The sequence below is a fragment of the Mizuhopecten yessoensis genome, unplaced genomic scaffold, assembly GCF_002113885.1.
Source record: "Mizuhopecten yessoensis strain PY_sf001 unplaced genomic scaffold, ASM211388v2 scaffold10651, whole genome shotgun sequence".
Taxonomy (NCBI): Eukaryota; Metazoa; Mollusca; class Bivalvia; order Pectinida; family Pectinidae; genus Mizuhopecten; species Mizuhopecten yessoensis.
In genome coordinates, this window is record NW_018408653.1 from 1276824 (window position 1) to 1301413 (window position 24590).

The following is a 24590-nucleotide window of genomic DNA, read 5'->3' on the forward strand; positions in this document are numbered from 1 at the left end:
CTTCATTAAATCTACTTGCTACTGAACATATTCAGGAGAAAAAATAACTTTTGGATTTTCTACTGTTAATCTAAGTTTTACATATCTCTTTTGAAGATAATATTAAATTTCTGCCAAATTGATGAAATTTTAACAAACTTTATTCAGAAAAAAAACTTCCTGATTGTAAGTCTCCTATGAATGTGATTCAGAGGTGAGTGCCAGTCACTGCCTAGTGAAGGGCTTAGCTCAAAAGCTAGTAAATAGAGTGACACATGGTATTGAATTGATCATGTTTCCTGTAGGAACACTGTTCATAGAAATTTACTCATCTAATCAGTTATGATTTTAAATTGATATTTTCAATTGCAGAATGAGGTGAAAATATTAAATTTTGAGAAATTTGAACATTGAGTCATGATGGAAAGTTTGTGTTTTCCCATGATTCACCGGTATATAATAGACTGATTTGACTGTGTTATGTTACAGAATCGTGTGTGTCATTGGTCCAAGTGACCATGGGGACAAGTCCGGAGGCGTAACTGTGCTGACATACGTCTTTAATAAAATCATATTCCACTACCTTGTGAGTCAATTCAGTTTTCTTCACATTGCTTTCGCCTTGTGCACTTTAATTGTCATGGACTAGTATGCTTCAATCAAAAAAAGAAGAAGAAATATTGTATATGAAGTTTAGGAATCAAATGTGATTTTTCCTTAAAAAAAAATCTGCCTATTACATTTTTCTTGAAAGAAATATTTAATTGTTGACAAAGCATCTTTTCAATCATAATACATGTAATTATAGATATTGTAAGCCAATAAAAAACACTAGTGAAATGTATACTTCAACTGCCTCAATGTTGCACATTTACTGTAACAGAGCCCGTCCATAGAGAAGGTGACCCCTGCCCACGGCCCAAAGTCTGGCGGCTCATCCATCACCGTCAAGGGCTTACACCTAAATGCTGGCAACAATATCTCCATCTCCATCAACAATCGTACTTGTCAGATCATTGGGTAAGGTGGCCGACGACAGGCTGTTTAATATTAGCCTATGATGTCAATACAGTACATAATGTATTTGTATAACAAAACGCTTCGGAGGTACAATAATTAAAGATATCGAGTAACCAGTGCTTATGTGTTGTGTATGTTATATTTTTATCTACAGTGATAGGCTGATGGACATGCTGTTTCATTTTCCTGTAAATATTCCACTCCCACTACCCCCTATATTGATTCAGAGATGTGTTTGCATCCTGGTCTAAATACAAGATAAATATTGGTATAGTATCAGTCTCATAGAAAGATAAAAAAAATATATAAACTCAATTAGGTCATTGCCCATCTGAATGAGAGGTACACTCTACAAAGGAGTGGCAAAATCAAGCACTTAAAGACAGCATTATGTTGCAACAACCGTTAAAATTATCAAAATTTAGTCTAGGTTTTGTAAATGATTGACATTTTTCCATTATTATCTGAAGGTTTGACTGCATATTATTTTTTCATTCATCAGGCATGTTGGTCAAAGGTCAGTGACCTGTACAACACCCCCCAGCCCCCAGACTGGAGATGAAATGATTCGAGCGAGTATTGATGGTAACGACATCTATGGTTCACTCATGTTCCGTTACTATGACGACCCGACAATCAAGAGTATCTCCCCTGTTCGCAGCTTCTTTAGGTAAGCATTTTAACAGCACTGAGGATTGTCAAAGAAACTTAAAATGCATGTAGCACAATAAAAAATGGCACAAAAAGCAGAATATGCTTATGTGATTTAAAGTAGAGTTTTAATTCAATAAAGTAACGTTTTAATTCAATCACCGAGTGTTTACCAGATTTGTTTGTGGTGATTTTGCAGTGGAGGAAGGAACATTACTGTGACTGGTACCAACTTCACCTGTATACAGAGACCTCGAATGTTTACCATCTTCGCAGCAAAACGCAGCAAAGAATGTGTAAGTACATTGTCACTTTCACTCTACTTCTTTGACCGGTGGTTTACTTAAAGGAACATCAGGCATAATTTGAGAACCTTATGCAGGAAAATGTTTTGCCCAGTAAACTTTAGCCCTTTGACAGAATAATCCATATTAGCCCAGTGTTAATTTCGCCCTTCGCATATAATTCCTATGCATATTATGTTGTTTACTTACGTTTGCTGTAATGACGAGTTGCCCTCATTACAGTGGACGAAGGAAGGGGTAATTGAGTTGCAGCAGAGATTTCCCAGTAAACAGCATTACATACCCTTCATTATATGCTTCTCTCTCGGGGAGTGTTTAGTATGGGAACTACTCGGGAGTGTTTAGTATGGGAACTACTCTCAATGTTATTTACATCTTATGTTGTAGCCACACTTTATGTATTTGGTAATAATTTGGTTGTGAAAATATATTACAAACACAAATCAAAACAAATAATTACTTTAGCAAGGGTTATAAGTACCAGTATTTATTGAAACAGTCTGTTCATTATTGTGTAGAACCTAGCTTTCATTCTTGCCAGACCCTTTTAACCTCCCTAATTTAAAATGATCTGTTATTATAATATGACAGCATACAGTGCATTTCAAAATATAAATCTTTTTTACATCATGAATTTTTGTACAGTATTATGAATTCAAATTGTGAATACATTCCCACAGGACTGTTACATATTCAACTCTACGATGATGAAGTGTCCAACGCCCCACATGACCGTTCATGACGAACTGGAACGCGTTGACCGTTTGAGGCGGTCAACACAGCAGCTATCTGCTGAGATAGGCTTCATCATGGACAATGTGCTGTCGGTGCAGAATTTGTCTCGTAACTTCCCTGATGTGGCTAGCTCCCTGGATTACTTCTCCGACCCCCAAGTGTTTAATTTCACGGAGCAGGGAGGATTGAAGGAGTTCAAAGGCGAAGTCCTCATTATCAGGGTTAGTATTACGTTTGTATCCCTGTGAGTGGTCGTCTGTCGTGAGTGTTTTATAAATTTGTAAAACTCTGTTCCCTTTGTTTTCATATTAATCACTTATTCTTAGATACATTGCCATGGAAAAGTTCTGTATTAGGTCAGTAGCGTATTTGTTTAGATTCAAACCGACTCTATAAATATCCATATCCCTCCTTCTTTCCTTTCTTATTTTCTGGTGAGAGAAAGAAGCTGTAAAATCAGATAATTTTGTTCAGTTATTGTCTCAATTGAATCATAAATATGGGTCATAATTTTTAAAAAAAACATTTGCGGGGCCGTTAATCATCACATCGCCAATTCTCCTCAGATTTGAACATATTAGAAAATTATTGTGTTGTGTCTGTAGGGTCAAGGATTGAACGTGGCAGCCAGCAAGGAGGACGTGACTGTGATGATTGGTGAAAAGATGTGTAATGTTACAAATCTTGTGGAAAATGAGATTTACTGCACACCACCCACCACCCAGCCTCAAACCATCCAACGCAACGGGGTTCCTTCCAACAGCAATGCCCCACAAGTCATTGTACGTATATCAAGATTCATATTTCCCCAAACAGGTTTCGTCACACTTGGGAAATAATTGTCGGTTCCTGATAAAGTTGTACTGGTACTGCTTAAACTGACAAAGTGTGATATGAATATATTAAATAATGGAATCCCACTTTTTTCAAATGAAATTGTTGCCTATGAACACAGCATTGTAAAGTGCCAAAAGCAGTGAAGGAAATTCTTTTACAATTGTACCTAGCAACTGTGTATTTTTTTCCTGGCAACAGGGTAACATTTACTTAGCAGCACAGTAACTTTCACTGAGCCGCATAATAACTTTTATTGAACAACAAAGTAATCATTGTAACCTTTTACCTTAGTAATATAGTATAAACTTGTACCAAGCAGCCTAATAAGAAAAATCTAGCAACCATCAACATTGTAATCTTTACCTGATGATGTTAACTGTGTGATTTTCTATTTATCTCTAAACAGGTGAAGATTGGAAACCGTGAGTACCAAATTGGGTTCCTAGCCTACGAAACGCCGAGCCCTGAGGGAAGCATGCTTGTGTACATAATCAGTGGTGTGGTGGCCATTGTGGTGGTCATCCTAGTGGCAGTTATCCTGTTCGCATTGTTCTACCACCGCCAAAAGACACGCTCTAAGCGCGAGTTCCGCAAGATGCAGATCCAACTTGATTCACTGGAGAGCAATGTCCGAAATGAGTGTCGGCAAGGTAAGGAAATGTATAATATTAATGACAACACAAAGTCAAAAACTGCAAATAATTTAAGATTTCATAAAAATTACCTGTGAGAATTTTAAAGGGCATGAGGGTATCCAGAGCAGGTCTCCAAAACAACTTCTTTTTGTGCATTCAGTAAAAACCACGATGTTACAAGACATTAAAGATTTGTAAATCCTGCCTTAATATACAGTATTTCTCATTAAGAGAAAAGAAATGTGTATTAAAAATCACAATTAGATGTAAGACGTATTTGCTTTTTCCAGCATTTGCGGAGCTGCAGACAGACATGACTGACCTTACAAATGACCTGGATGCAAGCAAAAAGCCATTTTACAGCTTTGAGAGTTACACCTTCAATGTGCTTTTCCCCGGCATGTTGGATCATGTCATCCTCCACCCACCTATGGTACGTAATCAGCCTGCTCCCAATTTCTCAGAAAAATATCTCTTTAGTTCAGATGTTAATTCTTAGTTTTCAAAATATTTCCCTATTCTGTAAATTGTTTATTTACATATAAGTAGTCCACATTTCTTCCTTTCAAGATGCAATTTGTAAATACAGATAGCAAAAACAATAAATGTAAAATTAATATAACTACCATTAATGACATTTCTATAACAGGAATATAAAACCTATAAATTGCTATGTATTTGATTGTTCTTCCCCTCTTTCTCAGCAAAAGAATGGGAACATTGACCGCCATCCTGATATTGGTATTGTACACTTCAACCAGCTGCTTCAGAACAAGCACTTCCTCCTCCTACTCATCCGGACCCTGGAGAAACAGAAAAGTTTCAGTATCAGGGACAAGTATGTATTTATGAACCAACGCACTGCAGTGGGTTTTCATTGGCTGCCAGGGGAAACTCAGTCTCTTACACACATGTTAAAATATGTTATTATCTATGTGATGAAAAGTTACCTTGTAACATAATTATCTCCAGACCTACATTATCAAGACAGATTAAGGATAGTAAAACATAGAAGATTTCGAGGAGATATGATACAAGTTTATAAACTAATACATGGATACTATGACACTTCTGTAACAGAAGGCTCATTTAAATAAAAACGATAACAAACGAACAAGAGAACTTAGTCTTCGACTTGAAAAAGGAATGTCTAAATTGAACTTTAAAAGAAAGTACTCCTTTAAAGAAAGAGTGGTCAACCATTGGAATTCCCTGCCAAATCACGTATCACATCACTAACAATGAAAACATTTGTAGCAGGGATAAGCAACCAGAATGTTTTTACAATTGTAGTAGAAGGGGGATTTCTGTCGAATAGGTGTCAATCCCGGATATAGTGGGTATTATAATGTACTTCGCGTTGTGTTTAATTCTGTGATCTCATATGCCAGACACCTATTCCTCATTATCCCTCTTCCACCGTGTTCTTTTCCCATCAGGCGGGAGATTAGAGAAATGAAAACCAGAGTCAGAAATAACAGTTCCAGTATTTAATAACAATATCAAATATCAACAGTGTTAACAATAATAACCATTGTAAATGTTGTTGCCATTGTAGAATATGGACAATAAGGAATATCAAAAAAAATAAGTGTACATCATAATGGAATGGTTTTGTAAGGGTAAACCTGATAACCTTTCTAGATAAATATCATAACTCCTGTATCACAACCTATTTATACCCACCCTTTACATTAATAGCCAAACTAATAGTTACATCCTAACTTCTATACACTTCCAAGCCAAGTTCCTATATTTCCCCTAAAGCCAATAAAACTACCAACTAGGCATTGTGAGACCTCCATCTCTAATGCTAAACGGTCTATTACAGACTTAACAGGGAGAAATATATGAACTGTCCTCTGTTCTGTGTCAGTTTCATTGTTGTGTTTCTCCACACTAACCCTACATTATATATATATACACAAATCAGCTGTTCTACACCCTGGCTTTCAAGCCATGAAGCACTGCTAATGCCCGTGCGGCATGCTCAACCTAACATGTGGTAACTCTACCCATGGACCTATACCGGGTCTCTCAGGTCATCCGACCCTAATTACAAACGTGGCAGTTAACCCATCCTTACCTGGACATGGTTTTTGTCAGGCAAGCTGTCCAGCTCTGTCTGCCCCGAGTACGTGAAAACACCGGCTTATATATCCCACGGACAGATCTCATTGGCTCCTCACTCTGAACCCAGCCAATGAAAATACGCGTACTATAAATTTACATCACTACAGCATGTTCCAATATGGCTGCCTACGAGCGAAAATACGACCTAACAAAACGACAGAAGTGCTATATCTACCCTATAACAGCTCAAGTTATCATATAATCTGCTCTTATCAACTCTACAGCTGGTATTTATAACAAACACCCGTATTATAGCTATCCTAATGTCATTTATACTTAAAACTAGCTACTCGATATATCTATTCACTAACCCGTCTCGCCTACACAATCATGAACTTGAAAATAATGAACTTATTCACTGTCGGGTCTTCAGCTTAGAGGCTGCATGGCGATATATATGATTTGGATATATAGGCACTATAATTGTATTATAATAGCCCTCATTGCCCATGCTACATCTATTTGCAGCCAACAAATTTCTTTCTCCTTTTTCTTAACCCCACTGTTATTTGATGACGGTCTCTATCTATTGTTTCAGGTCCAATGTAGCGTCACTGCTGATGATTCTCTACCAGAACAACATGGAGTATGCTACAGAGTAAGTTCTAAGTGCGGCACACATGGTATCCAGGAGACAATATATATAACACTGATATACAAGAACAACTGGTATCGAAAGGGGCTGCGGTGGCCAAGTGGTTAAGGCGTCCGACATTCTGCTACCACTAGCCCTCCATCACTAAGTCGCGGGTTAGAGGCCTACGTGGGGCAGTTGCCAGGTACTGGCTGTAGGTCGGTGGTTTTTCTCCGGGGACTCCGGCTTTCCTCCATCACCAAAACCTGGCACGTCCTTAAATGACCATAGCTGTTAACAGGACGTAAAACACAAACAAAACAAAACAAAACAACAACTCGTAGCCAATGGCTGAATGTACCCTTCCTAAAACAAATAAAGAATTATATAGGTAGTGGGTGGGCTTATTATAGAGCTACAGTGAATTAGCATTTGTTGGTATGTCCACTGAAATGTTATAGATAATGGGTCTGCTTTTCACCAACCATGGTTTTATTGTCAGGTGAACATGGTAATTCAAGGTTAACTATACACAGATTTATTTTCCTTGACAATGCAATTTTTTTCAATGTTCATGGTAAGGTTAGTCAACAAATAACAGGTATAGTATTGCGCAAGAACGTGGTCATAGAAATTGATGCATAAGTATCTTATTTTGATGCCAGGATTAATATATTAAATTTCCTTTGCTAGCAAATTTGAGTTTTGTCATTACGCTGATAACAAAAAACAAAATATTTGGAGAGTCAATACTTGCATAGTTGTTCTATTGTTATCTCTTTGTAGAATTTTGAAAACTCTGCTGGCAGATCTGATAGAGAAGTCCGTTGACAGCAAACATCCAAAGCTGATGCTGAGGAGGTAAGTAATTAATGTACTGTCAGATACTGTACTCTACAACATTAAAGAAAAAGGGTAACTCTGTACTTTTTCACAGACAATTATTAGTTCAGTAATTCTGTAACAGAATTCAGTAAGATACGGAACATGGAGCATTTTGATGCTTATCAGTAGATAATTATCTTTTTGAAGAAGCACATGTTTATATGTTTAATTTTATGTGTATAATCAGTAATTTAGAGTATTGACATATATTAAATTTAAGGGCAAAGAAGTAATAACGACAGTGCAGACTGCATACAAAGAAATTTGTCAAATATTCAGGACAATCTTATCAAGACAGGAACATGAAAATTTACATATCACAACATATAACAGAGAAAAACAGTCATGAAACAATAATGCAATACAAAATACATAAACAAACAGAAGTTACTTATATAAAGTATGCTGTTGTAATTGCAACATTTAATATGTATATTAAATATATATATATACATTTTTTTACATTTTAGGACAGAGTCTGTTGTAGAAAAACTGTTGGCTAACTGGCTGTCCCTGTGTTTGTATAAATACCTAGTGGTAAGTATCATAGTTATCTCCCCTGACCTGAGAGAACTCTTTACCACACCTGTATGAAATCATTTTCCTTTCTATATGATATCAATTTTTTATACAAACTGTCAGTAATATTTTACTGCAAGAAGTAAAAACATATGATGAAAATGAAAGGAATAGTATTTGTAACAAAAACGTATTGCATTTGAGTGAATAAACATTTGCAGTAGAATTTGTAACACTTACAGTACTGGAACCATTTGAACGCACTGAATTAGCTAAATTAAAGCTGCGTTATGTTAAAGTTTTATGATTTTTGGGGTTTTTTTCAAATTAAAAATATATATTGCTAAAGGAAGTCTGGGATTTCTGGTGAATGTTTTTGAAATCTCAGAACACATACGTTTAATTCTGATATATATATATATTTAAATGATTAAAATTTGGATGTAACTGTATGAATTGAGGTATTTAAGTCATTGATTCCCGTACAGTAAGCTGGATATATCTAATGCTTGTTTTGTCAATTACATCGTACATTGTGGCGTTAGCTAACGCTTTGTAGATTGTAATTCCTAGAAAGCAGTTTTTTTTGTCTAATTCCTAGAAAGCAGGTTTCTTTGTCAAACACTTATAAAACTCTCATTTAAGCATTTATGCATTTTATTTTTATTTTTAATTTATTTTACATTTAATGCATACTGCTGTGGTTACAATTAACATTTTAAAGCTTGAAAGAAAGAAAAATTTAATAATTCCGTTTATTTATGCAGTACAAGAAAATTAAATTGATGATTTTACTTGATTCAGCAGAATGTGAAATAATATTTGTTTTGGGGCTTCAATTTTAAGTTGAAAACATATCTTATCAAGTGGCTTCAATTTTAAGTTGAAAACATATCTTATCAAGTCATAGTAAAAATAAATACATCACAGTGAAAGTTTAAATAAAAAATTTGGATCCAAATCTGAAGTTGAGATGTTCTTCACTTTCAGGAAGAGTCGAATTTCCCAGTAAGTGTGTGTTGAGTGAAAAATATCATCTCATGTATATTCATAAGCTAATTATACCCAAGCCAGTGCTTTCAGGAGTTGTGCCCCTTTAGTGAGATTTCTGTTTAGCTGAAATATATTATGTAGAATTTCAATTAACTCAAGACGCTTCTTAATCCCTTTCTTGCCGTCAATAGTGTCATAACACGCTGCAGCTACGTATTCCTAAGCTATGTAGATGTACCATATAATAATCAGAATTATCTCATCGGAGTTGTCACAAAAATTCAATGGAAACAGTTATCAAATTTTTCAGCTTTGGATCACAAAAACATTCCGGTGAATGTGTGGTGGTATATTGTCCTGTGCCAGTGTCTGATTGATCTCCTGTGTATGGAAGGTAGAAAAGGACTACCCTTAGAAATTACTGTAAATTCTAGTGGTACTGCCCTCTTTAAATGAAATAAAAGTTTGTACAAAATCCAGGACAACATTTATTTAAAAATTGATGCAATTAGAAGGAAGATTTAGTAAAATCAATTACTTCCACACTTTCTGTAGGCTAGGACATTCAGAATAGGACTTTTTCAGTACACAATGTCAGATATAGTTAACGTTTTTTCACCATTTAAGGGTTACTACAGAGTAGGCAGTAAATTTGAAACTTAATGCAAGATTGTGATGTAGTCAGATTTTGAGATTTTTTTAATTAAAAAATGAAAGCAGCAGATTTAACATATCTTACTTATCAAACAAGTATATGATTATTTAAATGTGTACTCTATGTATTTAACCCCACTAATACAACACCGATAATGTTGTAATCTAACAGATATTGTGTACTTGTGTACCAGATAGACAGTGCCGTGTTTCGTGTCTAAGTGTCTAACTGGTAACTGGGTGTTGTCATAATATTACCCAGTGGGGTTAAGGAACAACTGGATTAATGGCTGCTTGTAGAAATGGTCTCGATATCATAAATGTTGTATTGTTAGTATGTTATAATCATGGAGGTCATCATGAACCAAGGATATATACAATATACAGAAGAATACCGCCCATCTTGAATTTATTTTTTATGAACCTGCATTATTTCCACCAGTTAAAGATGACAAGATTGGAATCTTAAAGAAGTTTACACTGTAGCTGGTAGTTGTTAAAAAGTATCAAAAGGCAATGATTAGCAGTATATACATCTTCAACATCATAGCACCTGTTACAGTTTACATCTGACAGATGATTATTAACCAATGATAACAAGGCCAGGGCAGTTTAACTATTTCACCCCTGAACACACATTTTAACTCTTCCAATTCAAAGGAATAGTTTGTTATGAAATTTCAGGGGGTGAATGAGTTGAGCCATACTGATTACATTCAAGCAGATAATGTCGTGTTTATGATCAATTACACTCTACTGGGTATACTGTGTATGCCTAAGAGTTCTCCAGTAATGTTCCTGATAACCTCCTAAATATGTAGAAGAGCAGCATACTCCACCATACTTCTAGATCATTGTATCAGATATCTTTATAGAGGAAGAACACACAGAACCATCCATTATCACACTTTTATTGTGTATCAATTTGATTTGATTTGAAATTATGTTTTGAACTGAAGCAATGCATTTTGGTTACCTCAACAGTTTTTAGTTTGGATGTTTGGATGAATTAGAAAGGTTTTGGCACATATGAATATTCATCAGCACATTGAGCACAAATCACAAGCAATGCAATCATTTCATGTTTTGGCATATATAGATACCGTAGCAAACATTTGATAAAAGTACAGTATAACTTCATTAATTTGGGCACTTTGTACCGAATGAATGCATTTGATTCATAGCTGCATCATGTATATATCTTAGGAACTCCAATTAAATAGATCAAGAGGTATTTCAGTTCCTAGATATATACACCTGAATGTGTGATTTCCAGGTTAACTCATTCACCCCTACATTTTAAGACTGGACTTGCCCAGTCTTTGATTTGGTAAGATTCAAATGTGACTTTAGGGGTGAATGGGTTAACAAGAGTACAGATTTCAGAGGTTTTACTGTGTACTTATGACAAACTCTAGGGCCTTGGCTACTAGTATTTTTGTTTTTTAACTTTTCTGTTGCTGTGTTCTGAAGCTTTATTGATAGAAATGGTTATCAGATTTTACAAGCTGAGGGTCACCGTTGGTAACCCAGGATTGATTGCATATAATATCAAAAGCCGTGAGCAATGTTAGATTCCAAATTTGGAGATGCAACCAACCATGGAAAACCAGTTAAGGGGATTGGATTGCTAAAGCTAGAGTTTAGGTTTTACAAACTGGTTTTTAGATTGTAAATCATCAGATTTACATTCTACCAGTTGAGGTTTAATTTGTACAAACCACAGTTTAGATTGTTTGATACAGAGTTGAGATCTTCTAAGCTAAAGTTCTGGTTGTACAATTGCAAAGTTGGAACCAAATTGTACAAACTCAGATTTCGGTTGTACATTTTGAGAGTTAGATTGTATAACCAGAGGTTTAGATTTTATATATAAGCTGAGATGACTAGTGGCAAGTTCGTCTTGTAGAATGTAGAATTTAAATTTCTCTGCTTTAATATTTCAGTCATAACAATCTTATTTTAATGTTTCGTTTGACCCAATTTCTGTTTAGAAAAGCATTTTCATTTCTTACAATTAATTTTTACTTGAAAGTGTCAATCTCATTTCTTATAGTTTAATAATTACTTATTTAAAAGTAGTTTTTATCTTCTTCTCTTCATTTTGCAATTGCAAAGAATCTATTGTGTGTTTTTAAAGTATACATAAAAGAATGCTAGGTCTAGACTGAACATTACTCTGTTAAAAATCAAATGGAAACATAAAGCTGAGTTTAAAATGATGACATATCAAATGATCTCGAACATATCAAAATCACAATTTTGAATAATGCAGGAGATAGGACAAAAGGTGACCATATTGTTATTCTTGTTAATGCAGTACTGCATAAGTGCATAGGGACATTTTTGCCAGTCTGAAGCTTTTCACTACCACACACCCTCTTCTTAGAGTATTTTTGCCAGAATCCAACTTTAATTGCTTTGAACATAAATGAATACCACGAAAGTTCCTAATGAGTATAATTATTGTAATGTATTTGGCCTGTGATAAGCCCATGGGATCTATAGCCCCTTTGAAATGGAATAAAATGCATGGGTATTGGGTTTATTCCTAATTCAAGTGTGTGGGCTAAATACAGAAGCATGGGCTTATTAGTGGTAAACTATGGACCTGTATTCTGTTTGTCTTGTAAACTCGTTTCTGAACACGTGTATCTTACCTGGATATTGTCTCACCTGTTTCAGGACTCGGCAGGGTCATCACTGTACATTCTGTATAAAGCCATCAAAGTTCAGGTGGAGAAGGGCCCGATAGATCATGTGACCTGTGATGCGCGTTATTCGCTCTCAGAGGACCGTCTGCTCAGGACAGAGTGTAAACTAGAAGTAGAAATGTTGGTAAGTAAACAGACTTCCTTCACCCTTCACATATAGGTATATTTTTGTGTGAGAGGAGAGAGGATGGCAGATAGGCTTCATGAATTTTTTAGCTTTCTTTTTATGAGTTTTATTATGCCATTATAACTGACCACATTTATCTTCTGGATTGAAGATATTTAAATCCTTCAGTAAAACTGGTACTCAATAGTATCAAAACAACTAGCTCACTGGTCAGCAGATTACCATACGGTATCAAGAATTTACATGCAATGTGTGTTTTAATAGTTTCAGGCTTTCACCATAAAAAAAAAACATCTAAAAAGTGCAAGAGATCATATATTTATATAAGGTTCTTACATAAATAATTGTTCAGAAAAAATCATGGGAAAATAAAAGGCAAGTGATCACTTTGTTGTGGTTTATATTTGTAGAACCTGAATGTGGAGTATGAGGGGAAGAAATACAAGTGCCGTGTTTTAGACTGTGATACAATTACACAAGCCAAAGAGAAGATGCTGGACACAATATTCCGAAACTTTGCGTATTCCCAGAGGCCAGTAGCTGCAGAACTAGATTTAGGTAGGCAATACAGTGATAATGGTGATGTCATCAACATCTCGAAAGGGGTAAAATATCAGAAAGGTATGTTTTCATATCAATGAAGTAAAAATTTAGCATGGGCAATTTTAGCACTGAACATCTTTTTTAAATTGATAATTGCAACAGCTGTGATTTTTTTCTTAATTAATTGTATGATCAAGGGTAACATTCGTTTTAATTTTAAATCATTAAAATCAAATCCTAGGTCCAAAAAAAGAATATTTGGATCTATCATTAAATAAGCATTAACAAAAAAGTAGTAAATACACATGTAAATACCAAAGACTTTGGGAGACATGTACAGGACAAATTATCCCTTGTATCTATCGTTGTTCAGTCAGTAATTCACTGTTGTTTGTTCTATCTTTACAGAATTAAGTAACAGTGGCCGTATGATGCTAGATGAGGATAACACTACAATAAAAGTGGACGGCTGGAAACAGCTGAACACGTTACGACATTACAAAGTGTTGGACCACTCTGAGATGGTTCTTACTCATCATCAGAACTGCCGCACTATGCCACGCTCACCCAATGGTAAGTGCTGCAGTTATAGGCTTTCACACATAAGATCAAGTTTTATCTCGATAAGGGCTTAGTTTAAGGCATATTGTCAAATTTCACCCTGATGTATGCACAAATGGTTTATGTCTGAACGTGACTATCTATAAAAGACTATTTGTTAGGGGATGGATGTACTACTCAATATTTAGAGATACTGTATATAGTACAATACACCAACACAAAAGTTAGTTATCTCAAAATTTTATATCACAACATTGAGGAAAAGATCAGAGGAAATCTAGAGAAAAGGGTCAGGGAATTTCTGGAGGAAAGGGTCCGATTCCTCCATTCCTTTTCACTGTGTCATATCTGATCCAAGTTTCTTCTGAGCCTTTTCTCACTGTCATTATTTAGAGATATTGACACCAGTTGTATATTGAGAATTACCGGGGGTATGTTTCAGGATCTGTCCACTCCATGGGCTACCCCCACAGAGATGCCGTTCCCATCGCCCGTACAGAGAACGAGGTTGGCACCAAGATCTGGCATTTGGTGAGTTAGCTTTTTACTTACCTTGTAAAACTTATATTTCCTTCTAGTAAAGGACATTTAATCACATTTTGATTTGCTCAGTTAATTAACTACAAGTTTAATGATTTCTCAAGAAATAAATTACTTATTACTCTTTCAAAAGAATGTAGTTATAACTTGTTGATCCTGACTTGGCAGAGAAAATATATACAAAAAAGTATGAAACTCTTATCTGACACGTGTAGGAGCCGACAAGTTCGATGGATTAGACAGAGTTCCAGAATACACAGATCTTATTTAGTGGTTTCTATAACGAATTCAGATACAGCTGTATGTCAGATATGACAGAATATAAGAATATTTTGGGATCAAATGAGACAGATTTCAATGTGTTTTCAAATTTGTTTTAAAATCTTCATCGTTAGATATGTTATAAAAGATAGTTGATGATTAAGTTATGAAAACTTTCTTCAATATAGGTAAAACAACATGACGACTGTAACAACGGGGGAGGTCTCAAGATGAGCTCGGAGATTTACCTCACACGGCTGCTGTCTACCAAGGTAACCCATCCACCAGTCAGCTGGTTATACCTCGGTCCATCAGCTTTAAACTTCCCTGCATTTAATTGGATTATATCCCAGTCTTGTCAAATTATTCAAAACTTTTTAAGATATTTTGTCTTAGGTTACAAATACACACCGGCTATTGAATATTTAAGCATTTTATTTTGTCTTGGGCTACAAATACACACTGGCTATTGAAAATTAAAAATATTAAAAAAAAGAATTACTTTTAAAATTGCCTAAACCAAAAAAGGAATGCTTTATCCATCTAGTAAAATTCTGCCTGTTGATTTTGTAGATTTAATTTTCTTCTAATAAGAATAAGGTTGCAGTTGACTTAAGTGCAAGATAGGTTTCAATTTTTAACCATAATCAGGCTTCATTGGTTTTTGAATGGGAAAGAGTTCCATTGTGGTAGATGCCATTACTATTAAGTGTCAATATGTTGAAATCAATGTTTGGTGACATTTACAGGGCACCCTGAAACAATACATAGACGACTTCTTTGAGATGGTGCTCAAGGTGGACAGCAGTATGCCACCCGTCATCAAGTACTTGTTTGACATGATGGACCAGGCAGCAGACCGTTTCAACATCACTGACCCTGATGTGGTGCATACCTGGAAGTGTAACAGGTAAGTCGTTAAGTCTGTAGGAATGTTAAAGGTAAGTCGTTAAGTCTGTAGGAATGTAAAAGGAAAATCGTTAGTCTGTAGGAATGTAAAAGGCAAGTCATTAAGTCTGTAGGAATGTAACAGGTAAGTTGTTAAGTCTGTAGGAATGTAAAAGGTAAGTCATTAAGGCTGTAGGAATGTAAAAGGTAAATCGTTAGTCTGTAGGAATGTAAAAGGTATGTCATTAAGTCTGTAGGAATGTAACAGGTAAGGCGTTAAGTCTGTAGGAATGTAAAAGGTAAATCGTTAGTCTGTAGGAATGTAAAAGGTAAGTCATTAAGTCTGTAGGAATGTAACAGGTAAGGTATTAAGTCTATAGAAATACAACAGGTAAGGTATCGAGTCTATAGAAATGTAACGGGTAAGGTATTAAGTCTGTAGAAATGTAACAGGTAAGGTATTAAGTCTGTAGGAGGTAAGGTATTAAGTCTGTAGGAATGTAACAGGTAAGGTATTAAGTCTGTAGGAGGTGAGATATTAAGTCTGTAGAAATGTAACAGGTAAGTCGTTAAGTCTGTAGGGATGTAACAGGTGAGGTATTAAGTCTGTAGGAAATTAACAGGAAAGGTATTAAGTCTGTAGGAGGTATTAAGTCTGTAGGAATGTAACAGGAAAGGTATTAAGTCTGTAGGAGGTATTAAGTCTGTAGGAATGTAACAGGAAAAGTATTAAGTCTGTAGAAATGTAACAGGAAAGGTATTAAGTCTGTAGGAATGTAACAGGAAAGGTATTAAGTATGTAGGAATGTAACAGGAAAGGTATTAAGTCTGTAGGAGGTATTAAATCTGTAGGAATGTAACAGGAAAGGTATTAAGTATGTAGGAATGTAACAGGTAAGGTATTAAGTCTGTAGGAATGTAACAGGAAAGGTATTAAGTCTGTAGGGATGTAACAGGTGAGGTATTAAGTCTGTAGGAATGTAACAGGAAAGGTATTAAGTCTGTAGAAATGTAACAGGTAAGTCGTTAAGTCTGTAGGAATGTAACAGGTAAGGTATTAAGTCTGTAGGAATGTAATAGGTAAGGTGTACACACAAAAATCTCTAGAAAATAAGTTGTCATACAGAAATCTGTTCAAATGTTATGGGTAAAAATATTCTCAAAATGATCACTACAAATTAAATAAATAATGAATTCATACAGATATTTCTTTGAATGTTACAGATAGCCCACAATTTTTACCTATATTTGTTTGTTTCCAGCTTGTTGCTGCGGTTCTGGGTGAACATAATAAAGAATCCAAATTTTGTTTATGACATACAAAAACCAAGCATTGTGGATTCCTGTCTGTCCGTGGTAGCACAAACCTTCATGGACAGTTGCTCAACCTCTGAACACAGGCTCGGCAAGGTGTGTGGTCTCTATCATGATATATAATACCAGTAGTGTTCCTTGTAATGTAAAAATAAAACTGATGCATATTTTTCTGTAGGATCATACGAAATTCTAGGACATCATAGTTATTAGTTTATAAAAACAAAAGTTCAAACCTACATTTGATTTCTTGATCTCAGTATATTGATACCCGAAAGTTTTTTAAAATAAAAACAAAAATTATAAAAAAGATATATCTAAAGTGTATACATGTTTGAGTAATTGCCTCAACTTTCTTTATATTGAACACAAATACAATACTGACACATATTTTATTTGTAATTTCAGGATTCCCCTTCCAACAAGCTCCTATTTGCTAAAGATATTCCAAAGTACCGCAAGTGGGTGGAGAAGTACTTCAGTGACATCCAGGCAATGCCTGCCGTCAGTGACCAGGACCTCAATGCCTACCTGGCCGACGTTTCTCGGGTACCTAGCCACTCTTATTGTAACATATTAATGACAGTAGCGTAGTGTATCATAGGTGTGATAACCTCGACACAATAGTGATCACAAGTCTCATTTCACATTTTATAATCGAACTTGTATCTTGTAGTCAAGCTAGCAATGTTTTTATTTTGAGTGGATGTTTTTACCTTTGTCATAGTGTTATATCAATGATGGTATATTCTTTACAGATGAGCACGGGCCATTTCACCAAGGAAAATGCCTTGTATGAGCTCTACAACTATGTACAGAAATACAACAATGAGGTAAGCTTATACTTGTTTCTGTTTGTCAAAAATAAAAAAGCCTTTTCTATAAATATAAAACATTTGATGTAGCGCCCTATCTAGCTAGAATAAGCCACTCTAAAGTGCTTTACAGTACATAGATATACAAATTTTGTACAATTAACAAATTCATAATACCATATTAATCAATACAATTTTGAGGAATTTGTAACAGTATGATAAAGCCACCAGCACACTTCAATCCAGGGCCAACAAAAGAAATAGATATAAGCTTTTTAAAGTGTTTCCTATTTGTCAAAATAAAGAAAGCTTAATATAAATTTAAAGCAGTAAGGTAAATAAACCTGGCCCTACTGACACCTGACTTTACCACCACCTGACATTACAGACACCTGACTTCAATGATCAAGAAACCATTGATGTTACTCAAGTGGTAAAGTGTACTCAATTGTTTGTTGTTTCCAATTCAGATTAATGAGAGTTTGGAGGCAGACGGTTTCGCCAATGCCCAACAACTTCCCGCCAAACTAGGTCATGTGATTACTGCCATGGAGGGACCGAATCCGTACATGCGGGACTATGTATGACCAGGATCGAAGTCATGACCTTGTGTTCACCTTCACCATATATTCACCAATGCCGTGTCTTTCATCTTTTTGGGAACAGTATCACATCCTGACTACTGGATTTGTTTGCAAAGCATCTTAACGTGTGTGTTGTATGACTGTGGGCAGATCTTAGAACAGATCGGGAGTAATTGCATCGGCAACTGATTTGTCGAGGTGTGTCTGTATACTTTGATTTTTACTGAGGGGAAATGTTTATCATCATGTATTTAACTGTATGTAAACATCACTATGTCATGTGATAGGTGTCTGTAACACCGCTACGTGTAGATTAATATATAACATACGTGTTTGTTCATAACGATTATGTCTGTAAGTGTCAATGTCTTTGTCCTTCCATTAGAATTCATTTACATGACGGTCTATGCAGAAACTTTATTCAATAATTACCAAAGACTAAAATATGAAGCCACTTCCTTTTGAAAGTGTGCTCCTACAGAATTATATGTATACAACATGGATAATCTACAAATAAATGAGAGAGAAATATTCATCTACAAAACTTGAACTTGGAAACATAATAGTGCTGATTTGTACTCAAACTGCTGATGGTATTCTACAAACTTTCACCTTGTAGATAGGGCACAATTGAGTTTCACTTACCAGTTTTGTGCACTTTCATGCACATTCATTACCAAATACATTCATGAATATTCATACATGATAAATCACATATTCATTTTCATACATATTCATATAACCAAATATGAATTTAACATACATTTGGACATAAATGAATATTCATATATGATAAATCACTAATATATCTTCATTTTCATTTGTACCAAATGATTATATAAGTTTGGACGCATCATGAATATTCATACATGATCATTGCTAATAAATATTCATGCATATTTATGATTATGCAATAGTCACTCATTCATATTCGTTCATTAATATTCACATACAATGTCACCTGGTGATATTCATAGATGTCTCGACTGTATAGCACATTATAATAACAGGGGTGTGTTTTATCCTGTTGATTTCCAAAACAGATGTAAGATATCCTACCATGATTATGCCATATTATAAACATAAACAGGAGGCTCATTGATAAGTAACCATACAACTAGGTGCTTTTATTTATCCTTGTATTGCAGTTGTGTTTTGCTTGTATGCCTGCGAGCAATTTAAAATTGGATTCTTATGCTAATCATATCACCAACTTGTAAATGGGTATGTGTTATTCATATGATTGATATGTACAGCTGTAGATGTACATACAATAATACTGTACCAGCAAGTACGGGAGAGGAAAAACTAGAACACCCAACAAATGCAATCATCTCTACTATTATAGGTTCCTCTTAATTTTAAAACTCTACTTGTTATGAATTCACCATGACAACCAAGTTCAGTACAAAGTATGATATTTTTACAATGTCATCATGACAACCAAGCTTGGTGCAAAGTGTGACATTCTGTTTCTCTAAACGACCCTGACCTCGGAGTCGTAAATGCAATTGTCACCAAATTTCTATCTCGCCTCTTGCTTCTCTCAGGTACTTATTTTGTATTACTACAATTATTACACCGTTTGTTAATTTGATATTTTTGTTCTTGTAATATGACTTTATTGAATGTTTTTGCGTATATAACTTCTATACACATTCTTTGCATGCTTGGCATTTTAGCACTTGACCTGAAACAATAAGTGAAAGGATAATTGCTATGGTGCAATGTTTGTCCATCTGCCAACTCAATCACCATTTTTACAATAAAGAACTTTGCCAAACATAATCAAGCTTAATATATGTCATCACCAGGAAAATGGCGCTCAGATTTATTTTTATGAAGGGCATACCTTTAAAGAGGCAATGAAATAGAAGCAGAAATTGATATTTTTAGTAAAATGTTAAAAAATCTTCTTGTCAAGTACAACATTGTCCAAGATATATTACATCTCATAGGTAAAAAGTCGAGGTATAAAAATTGTACACAGGTTTGCTTGTCATTAGATGACACCGGCATTTTATTCTCAGAAATAACTATCTTCAATGTATTAAATATATGTCAATCACTGAATAACAAACCCCACAAAAAGGTTTAAACTGATGTTGTTTGATTCTTGGCCGAAAAGGGTCATTTCAGGTAGCAATCATGTGAAGATTAGCTTATAAATAACATTTCTGAGGTAAAATCATCTTCATAACTTAATATTCTGAGTCTTTGATTAACTTTATTTTGGCTAATGAGTGCGTCCTCTCAGTACTGTTTGTGCTGATTTTCCAAATCAAACATGTACTTTGATTCCAACACTTAAATTGGTTTCTTGGGACCAAATTGATAAAAGAGGCCATGCTAAATGCCAGACTTTTTCTTCACCTGGTCAACTATCATTTTGATCTAAAGGGTTTGAAATACTCACCGAGTTGAATAGAACAGGTTCATCGGGCCTCTTGGTTGTTTTAATATAAGTTAAGTCTGTTTCAAGATGATCAAACTTTTAACTGAGACCAATAATAATACTCTATACTACGCTTTTTCTCTCTGTCTATACCATTATCATTGAGGTTTGAAATATACCTAATTTACATCAAATGTTTATATTAATACATATATACACTGTAACTGTAACCTAGTAAGAAGATATGTCCTTATATATGCCATATTTGTATGAGAATATAATGTGTTCTTTAATATGCTAACAAGAGCTCGCTTTTATGTTCTCATATGCTATAATTAAGAATACTGTATTTGCCGTAATTAGCACCCATGGCATTTCAAACATTGGCTAAAATCGGCTTTTTATTATGATAAAAAAACTAAGCTGTTAAAAAAGGGTTTCGATTAGGAGTTGTGTTGTGTTAAGGAAACCTTATCATTATATCTGTATCAGCAGTCTGACTACTGGCAGTTTAGGTGTAAATAGTAAGTTAATTCATCAATGAAGGCCAGGATCAAGGTGAAGGTCGGGTTAGGAAGTGTTTATAATTAGAATTTTGCACCAAAAAAGGAAGAGGGATAGGAGTGTTAATACAGGGAGCCAATTATAGCGAATACATTGTATGTCTTTGTAAAGTCTGTATAAGAACATCTGTTCTATTTCGGGTAAATTTTGAAATATTACTTGCTTATATTACAACATTGACACAATCATGAAAGTATTCTAATTTGCTGATATGCAAATCAAATGTGTCATTATCACAATACATATTTGTGTAAGGTGACTTTGTATATAAATTTCATGAAAAAGATCATTCTTGAATATGGCATAATAATTTATATAAACATTTGTTTCATATATTATTGCATTATATCATTTTTCGATGGTGGAACATAAATTCTGAAGAAGTGACATAATATATATATATCCAGGCAATATTTAGCATTGAATGCCTTTTTGTACAGGAGCTGAGGTATGAGTGTGGAGAGGGTTTTAAACATGTGACTGGTAGTTGTTGATACACAATTTACATTTCTATTATTGTACATTTGCTATTATTTATCAATTTGTTTCAGAAAGTTCCTGTTTAAATGTAATTGTTTTATATCTATATAGCCCGAATGTGTTCTTGTAAGTGTTAAATTGGTCAAATTGTATGTTGTTCGATGTTAAATCTTTCCTGTCTGCCCCAAATCATCACAATTCTTATGCACTCAAATCAATAAACAGGGTGCTTGCTATTGAGTTCATTGGCGGATTCATTACCAAAATACCTCATACCCCTAGTTAAGGGGTATGATGTAGTCCCTTGGACCTCAAAGAGGTTTGATGGAATTCTGAAGTTGGGGCCCACTCTTTTTAGAAATCCTGGACCCGCCAGTGAAGTCGTCGGGGTGTAGAGACTACTTCATCTATGCTTATTGGTTAAAAGTCTGTTTTGTGTGTATGTTTTGATGTTTGATATTTGTATCACTCTCTGCAAACTTATGTGCCAAAAATATTATTATACTAATTGTAGTGTCTGTAGATCTTGTTTGTTATGTGAATTGAGTCATATCTGTATATTAACACTGATGTTAAGCTAGTATGTTATCTTAATGACACTCGGATCATTAATATCTTATTTAATATTTGCTCATTTTATTTTTAACATTCTGTATAAGCTATACAAGAACTTTTACAAAGGTAGAAGTCATACAGAAAGATTTAAGCAAAACCAAAAATATATTTAATTTTGTATTTTCATAATTTTAAGTAAGTGATTTGTGTTGGGATTTTATTTTTACCCTACTTTTCCAAAGCAATACTGTTCCACTATTGTAATGACAAGCAAGGCATATTTAACTTTTGTTCCCTGAAGCTTCAGTAGAATTAATTTGAACTATCTTTTAAAACTATATGATGTAATTAATAGGTAGTTCCCAGTATATAGCCATTACCTCGAGGAGTTCAAACATTATTAGTCACAAAAACATTATAACCTGCATGGTAGGTTCTGAGTGGTGTCTGTTGCTGTTATGGGTGATTGTGTCACTAGTGTCGTAACTGATACAGTGCCAAATTGATGGGACACAGAAGCTTCAATTCTTTCAATGTAGCTCATCAGAATGCCAAACAACACATCAGTCTTTTTTCTACATCAGGCAAATAACTGTATTTTCTGATAATGTCAACCTTCAACTGAAAAAGGGGTACATACAACCTATGGTATACACACAGAAATCAACTACCATATTGTATGTATTCCTTTCATTGTGATGACAGGAGTGAGCAAACAGAAATCAACCGTTGTTATTTGGAGATGCTCATGGGGCAAGGCTGTGATAATTCTTTTTCGACTATTTTTAGTTCCTGCCTGTAAGTAATCTTGTTTACCTGGGTAGGTGAATGTAGCTCGTCACCTTTTGGACTGTATTTAGAACCTCTTACCTTTGGGAGACCAATCTATTATTTTCTTCAGGATTGAGTATATTTAAAAATTCATTTCATTTAATCAGCTGGAAATATTTTATTTTATAATTGTCAAAACATTTTAAAGACAGAGTTTGTTTTAAAAGCATTGTTTCCATTTTTTTTCCATTTTTTACTTTTTTACATTTTTTGCGATTATTTATATATGTTTACCCTAGTGTCCACTGCAATATTTAACTATTGGACGTTTGAGGAATATTTCCAATAGATAGAAAGTAACTAATTGAAAAGTGACTGATTACTGTTAATAACCTCGTAATATCTGTTTAATTGTGGTGACAGACTGTGACCATTGAGTTGCAACAGCTGTTGACATGTCAACAGTGACTGTCATCATGTCGTTGCAACATTGTTGACGTGTCAATGGACGGTCATCATTAAGCCTCAACACACGTTGACGCGTCAACAGAGTCGGACAGTTATCTTAATTTAGTTTACCTGTAGACAGGACAGCACGACCGAGCGAAATTACTATACCAAAAGCTGTTTATGCCTTTGTCATTACCTTGTCAATCAATTCTTTTTTATTTTATTTTCAAAGATGATAACAATCAAAAGTTTTGCTAGTGATTTTGATGGGTTATATAGGGTACTGTGTGTGAGTTGTTAGCCAAGCCTTTCAGTCCTTCACTTTTTGTATGTTTTACGTCGGTGTCATGTGACAACATCCCATGTCACATGACTTTATTCATCTTTTTGTACTGGGTGAGATTATCATATGCGACTTTTATAAACCCAGGACCAAGTCATCAGACTGTCATCAATATGACGTCACCTGAACATTTTAAATCACAAATGTATGTAACATAATGTACCGGTACGTGGATTTAAAAGAGCATAATAACCGATAATCACACGTAACGGTTTGACAATCACATGATCATGCAATATTTTCAATATCATTTGGTCATGTGACTGTGTCAGATGCTTGATGACCATTGTGATGTGATCTGACCACTACTGACCACTGGTTAGTACTTAGCCATTATGACACTTTCTCTAGATGCCTTCATTACCTGTTTATTCGTGTACATGTACGTTTCAGTAATTTGCATACTATATGATACTAGTAGAAAACCAAGTGTACTTGACAAGAAAATTAAAAGAAATATGATTTTCCTATATAACACAATATGTTGTCTTTCTTTTTGTTATTAGGTCACATGAGACAAAGTCTTAGGTGACCTACTTCGATGGCATTTTGTCTATGGATTGGCGTCTGTCGTCTGTCGGTCTTGACTTCCGTTAAAAACTACTGCACCAATTCAACAGTTAGTTCCCTTTGTGAATTATGTAGTTTCCTACCTCAAGGGGACCGAAGGGTTAGGTCCAAAAGTGTCAAATTTGCTCAAAACTTTCCTTTCTATCCAGAAATTCTAGAAAGAACTTCATTTGCAGTTCGTAATAACTAAAACTT

The 24590-nt window shown here is 34.8% G+C and overlaps 1 protein-coding gene across 16 annotated transcripts in view; it reads left to right on the forward strand.

Moving 5' to 3' along the window:
• Positions 1 to 23244, forward strand: part of LOC110461677 (plexin-A1-like) — a 217529-nt gene extending 194285 nt beyond the window's left edge. For 15 of the 16 annotated variants that reach the window (XM_021515256.1, XM_021515258.1, XM_021515257.1 and 12 more), the window contains 23 exons: positions 469 to 565; positions 863 to 999; positions 1502 to 1669; positions 1850 to 1946; positions 2636 to 2911; positions 3296 to 3472; positions 3934 to 4177; positions 4453 to 4595; positions 4867 to 5000; positions 6834 to 6893; positions 7656 to 7730; positions 8225 to 8291; positions 9264 to 9281; positions 12606 to 12758; positions 13172 to 13319; positions 13713 to 13877; positions 14308 to 14396; positions 14855 to 14938; positions 15416 to 15576; positions 16817 to 16964; positions 17277 to 17417; positions 17627 to 17701; positions 18154 to 23244. In XM_021515256.1, the coding sequence (XP_021370931.1) occupies positions 469 to 565; positions 863 to 999; positions 1502 to 1669; positions 1850 to 1946; positions 2636 to 2911; positions 3296 to 3472; positions 3934 to 4177; positions 4453 to 4595; positions 4867 to 5000; positions 6834 to 6893; positions 7656 to 7730; positions 8225 to 8291; positions 9264 to 9281; positions 12606 to 12758; positions 13172 to 13319; positions 13713 to 13877; positions 14308 to 14396; positions 14855 to 14938; positions 15416 to 15576; positions 16817 to 16964; positions 17277 to 17417; positions 17627 to 17701; positions 18154 to 18270 (2974 nt within the window). In that variant the 3' untranslated portion in view covers positions 18271 to 23244. The remainder of the gene's footprint in view (positions 1 to 468; positions 566 to 862; positions 1000 to 1501; positions 1670 to 1849; positions 1947 to 2635; positions 2912 to 3295; positions 3473 to 3933; positions 4178 to 4452; positions 4596 to 4866; positions 5001 to 6833; positions 6894 to 7655; positions 7731 to 8224; positions 8292 to 9263; positions 9282 to 12605; positions 12759 to 13171; positions 13320 to 13712; positions 13878 to 14307; positions 14397 to 14854; positions 14939 to 15415; positions 15577 to 16816; positions 16965 to 17276; positions 17418 to 17626; positions 17702 to 18153) is intronic. The other variant, XM_021515268.1, reaches the window with a different exon arrangement.
• The last annotated feature ends 1346 nt before the right edge of the window (positions 23245 to 24590 follow it).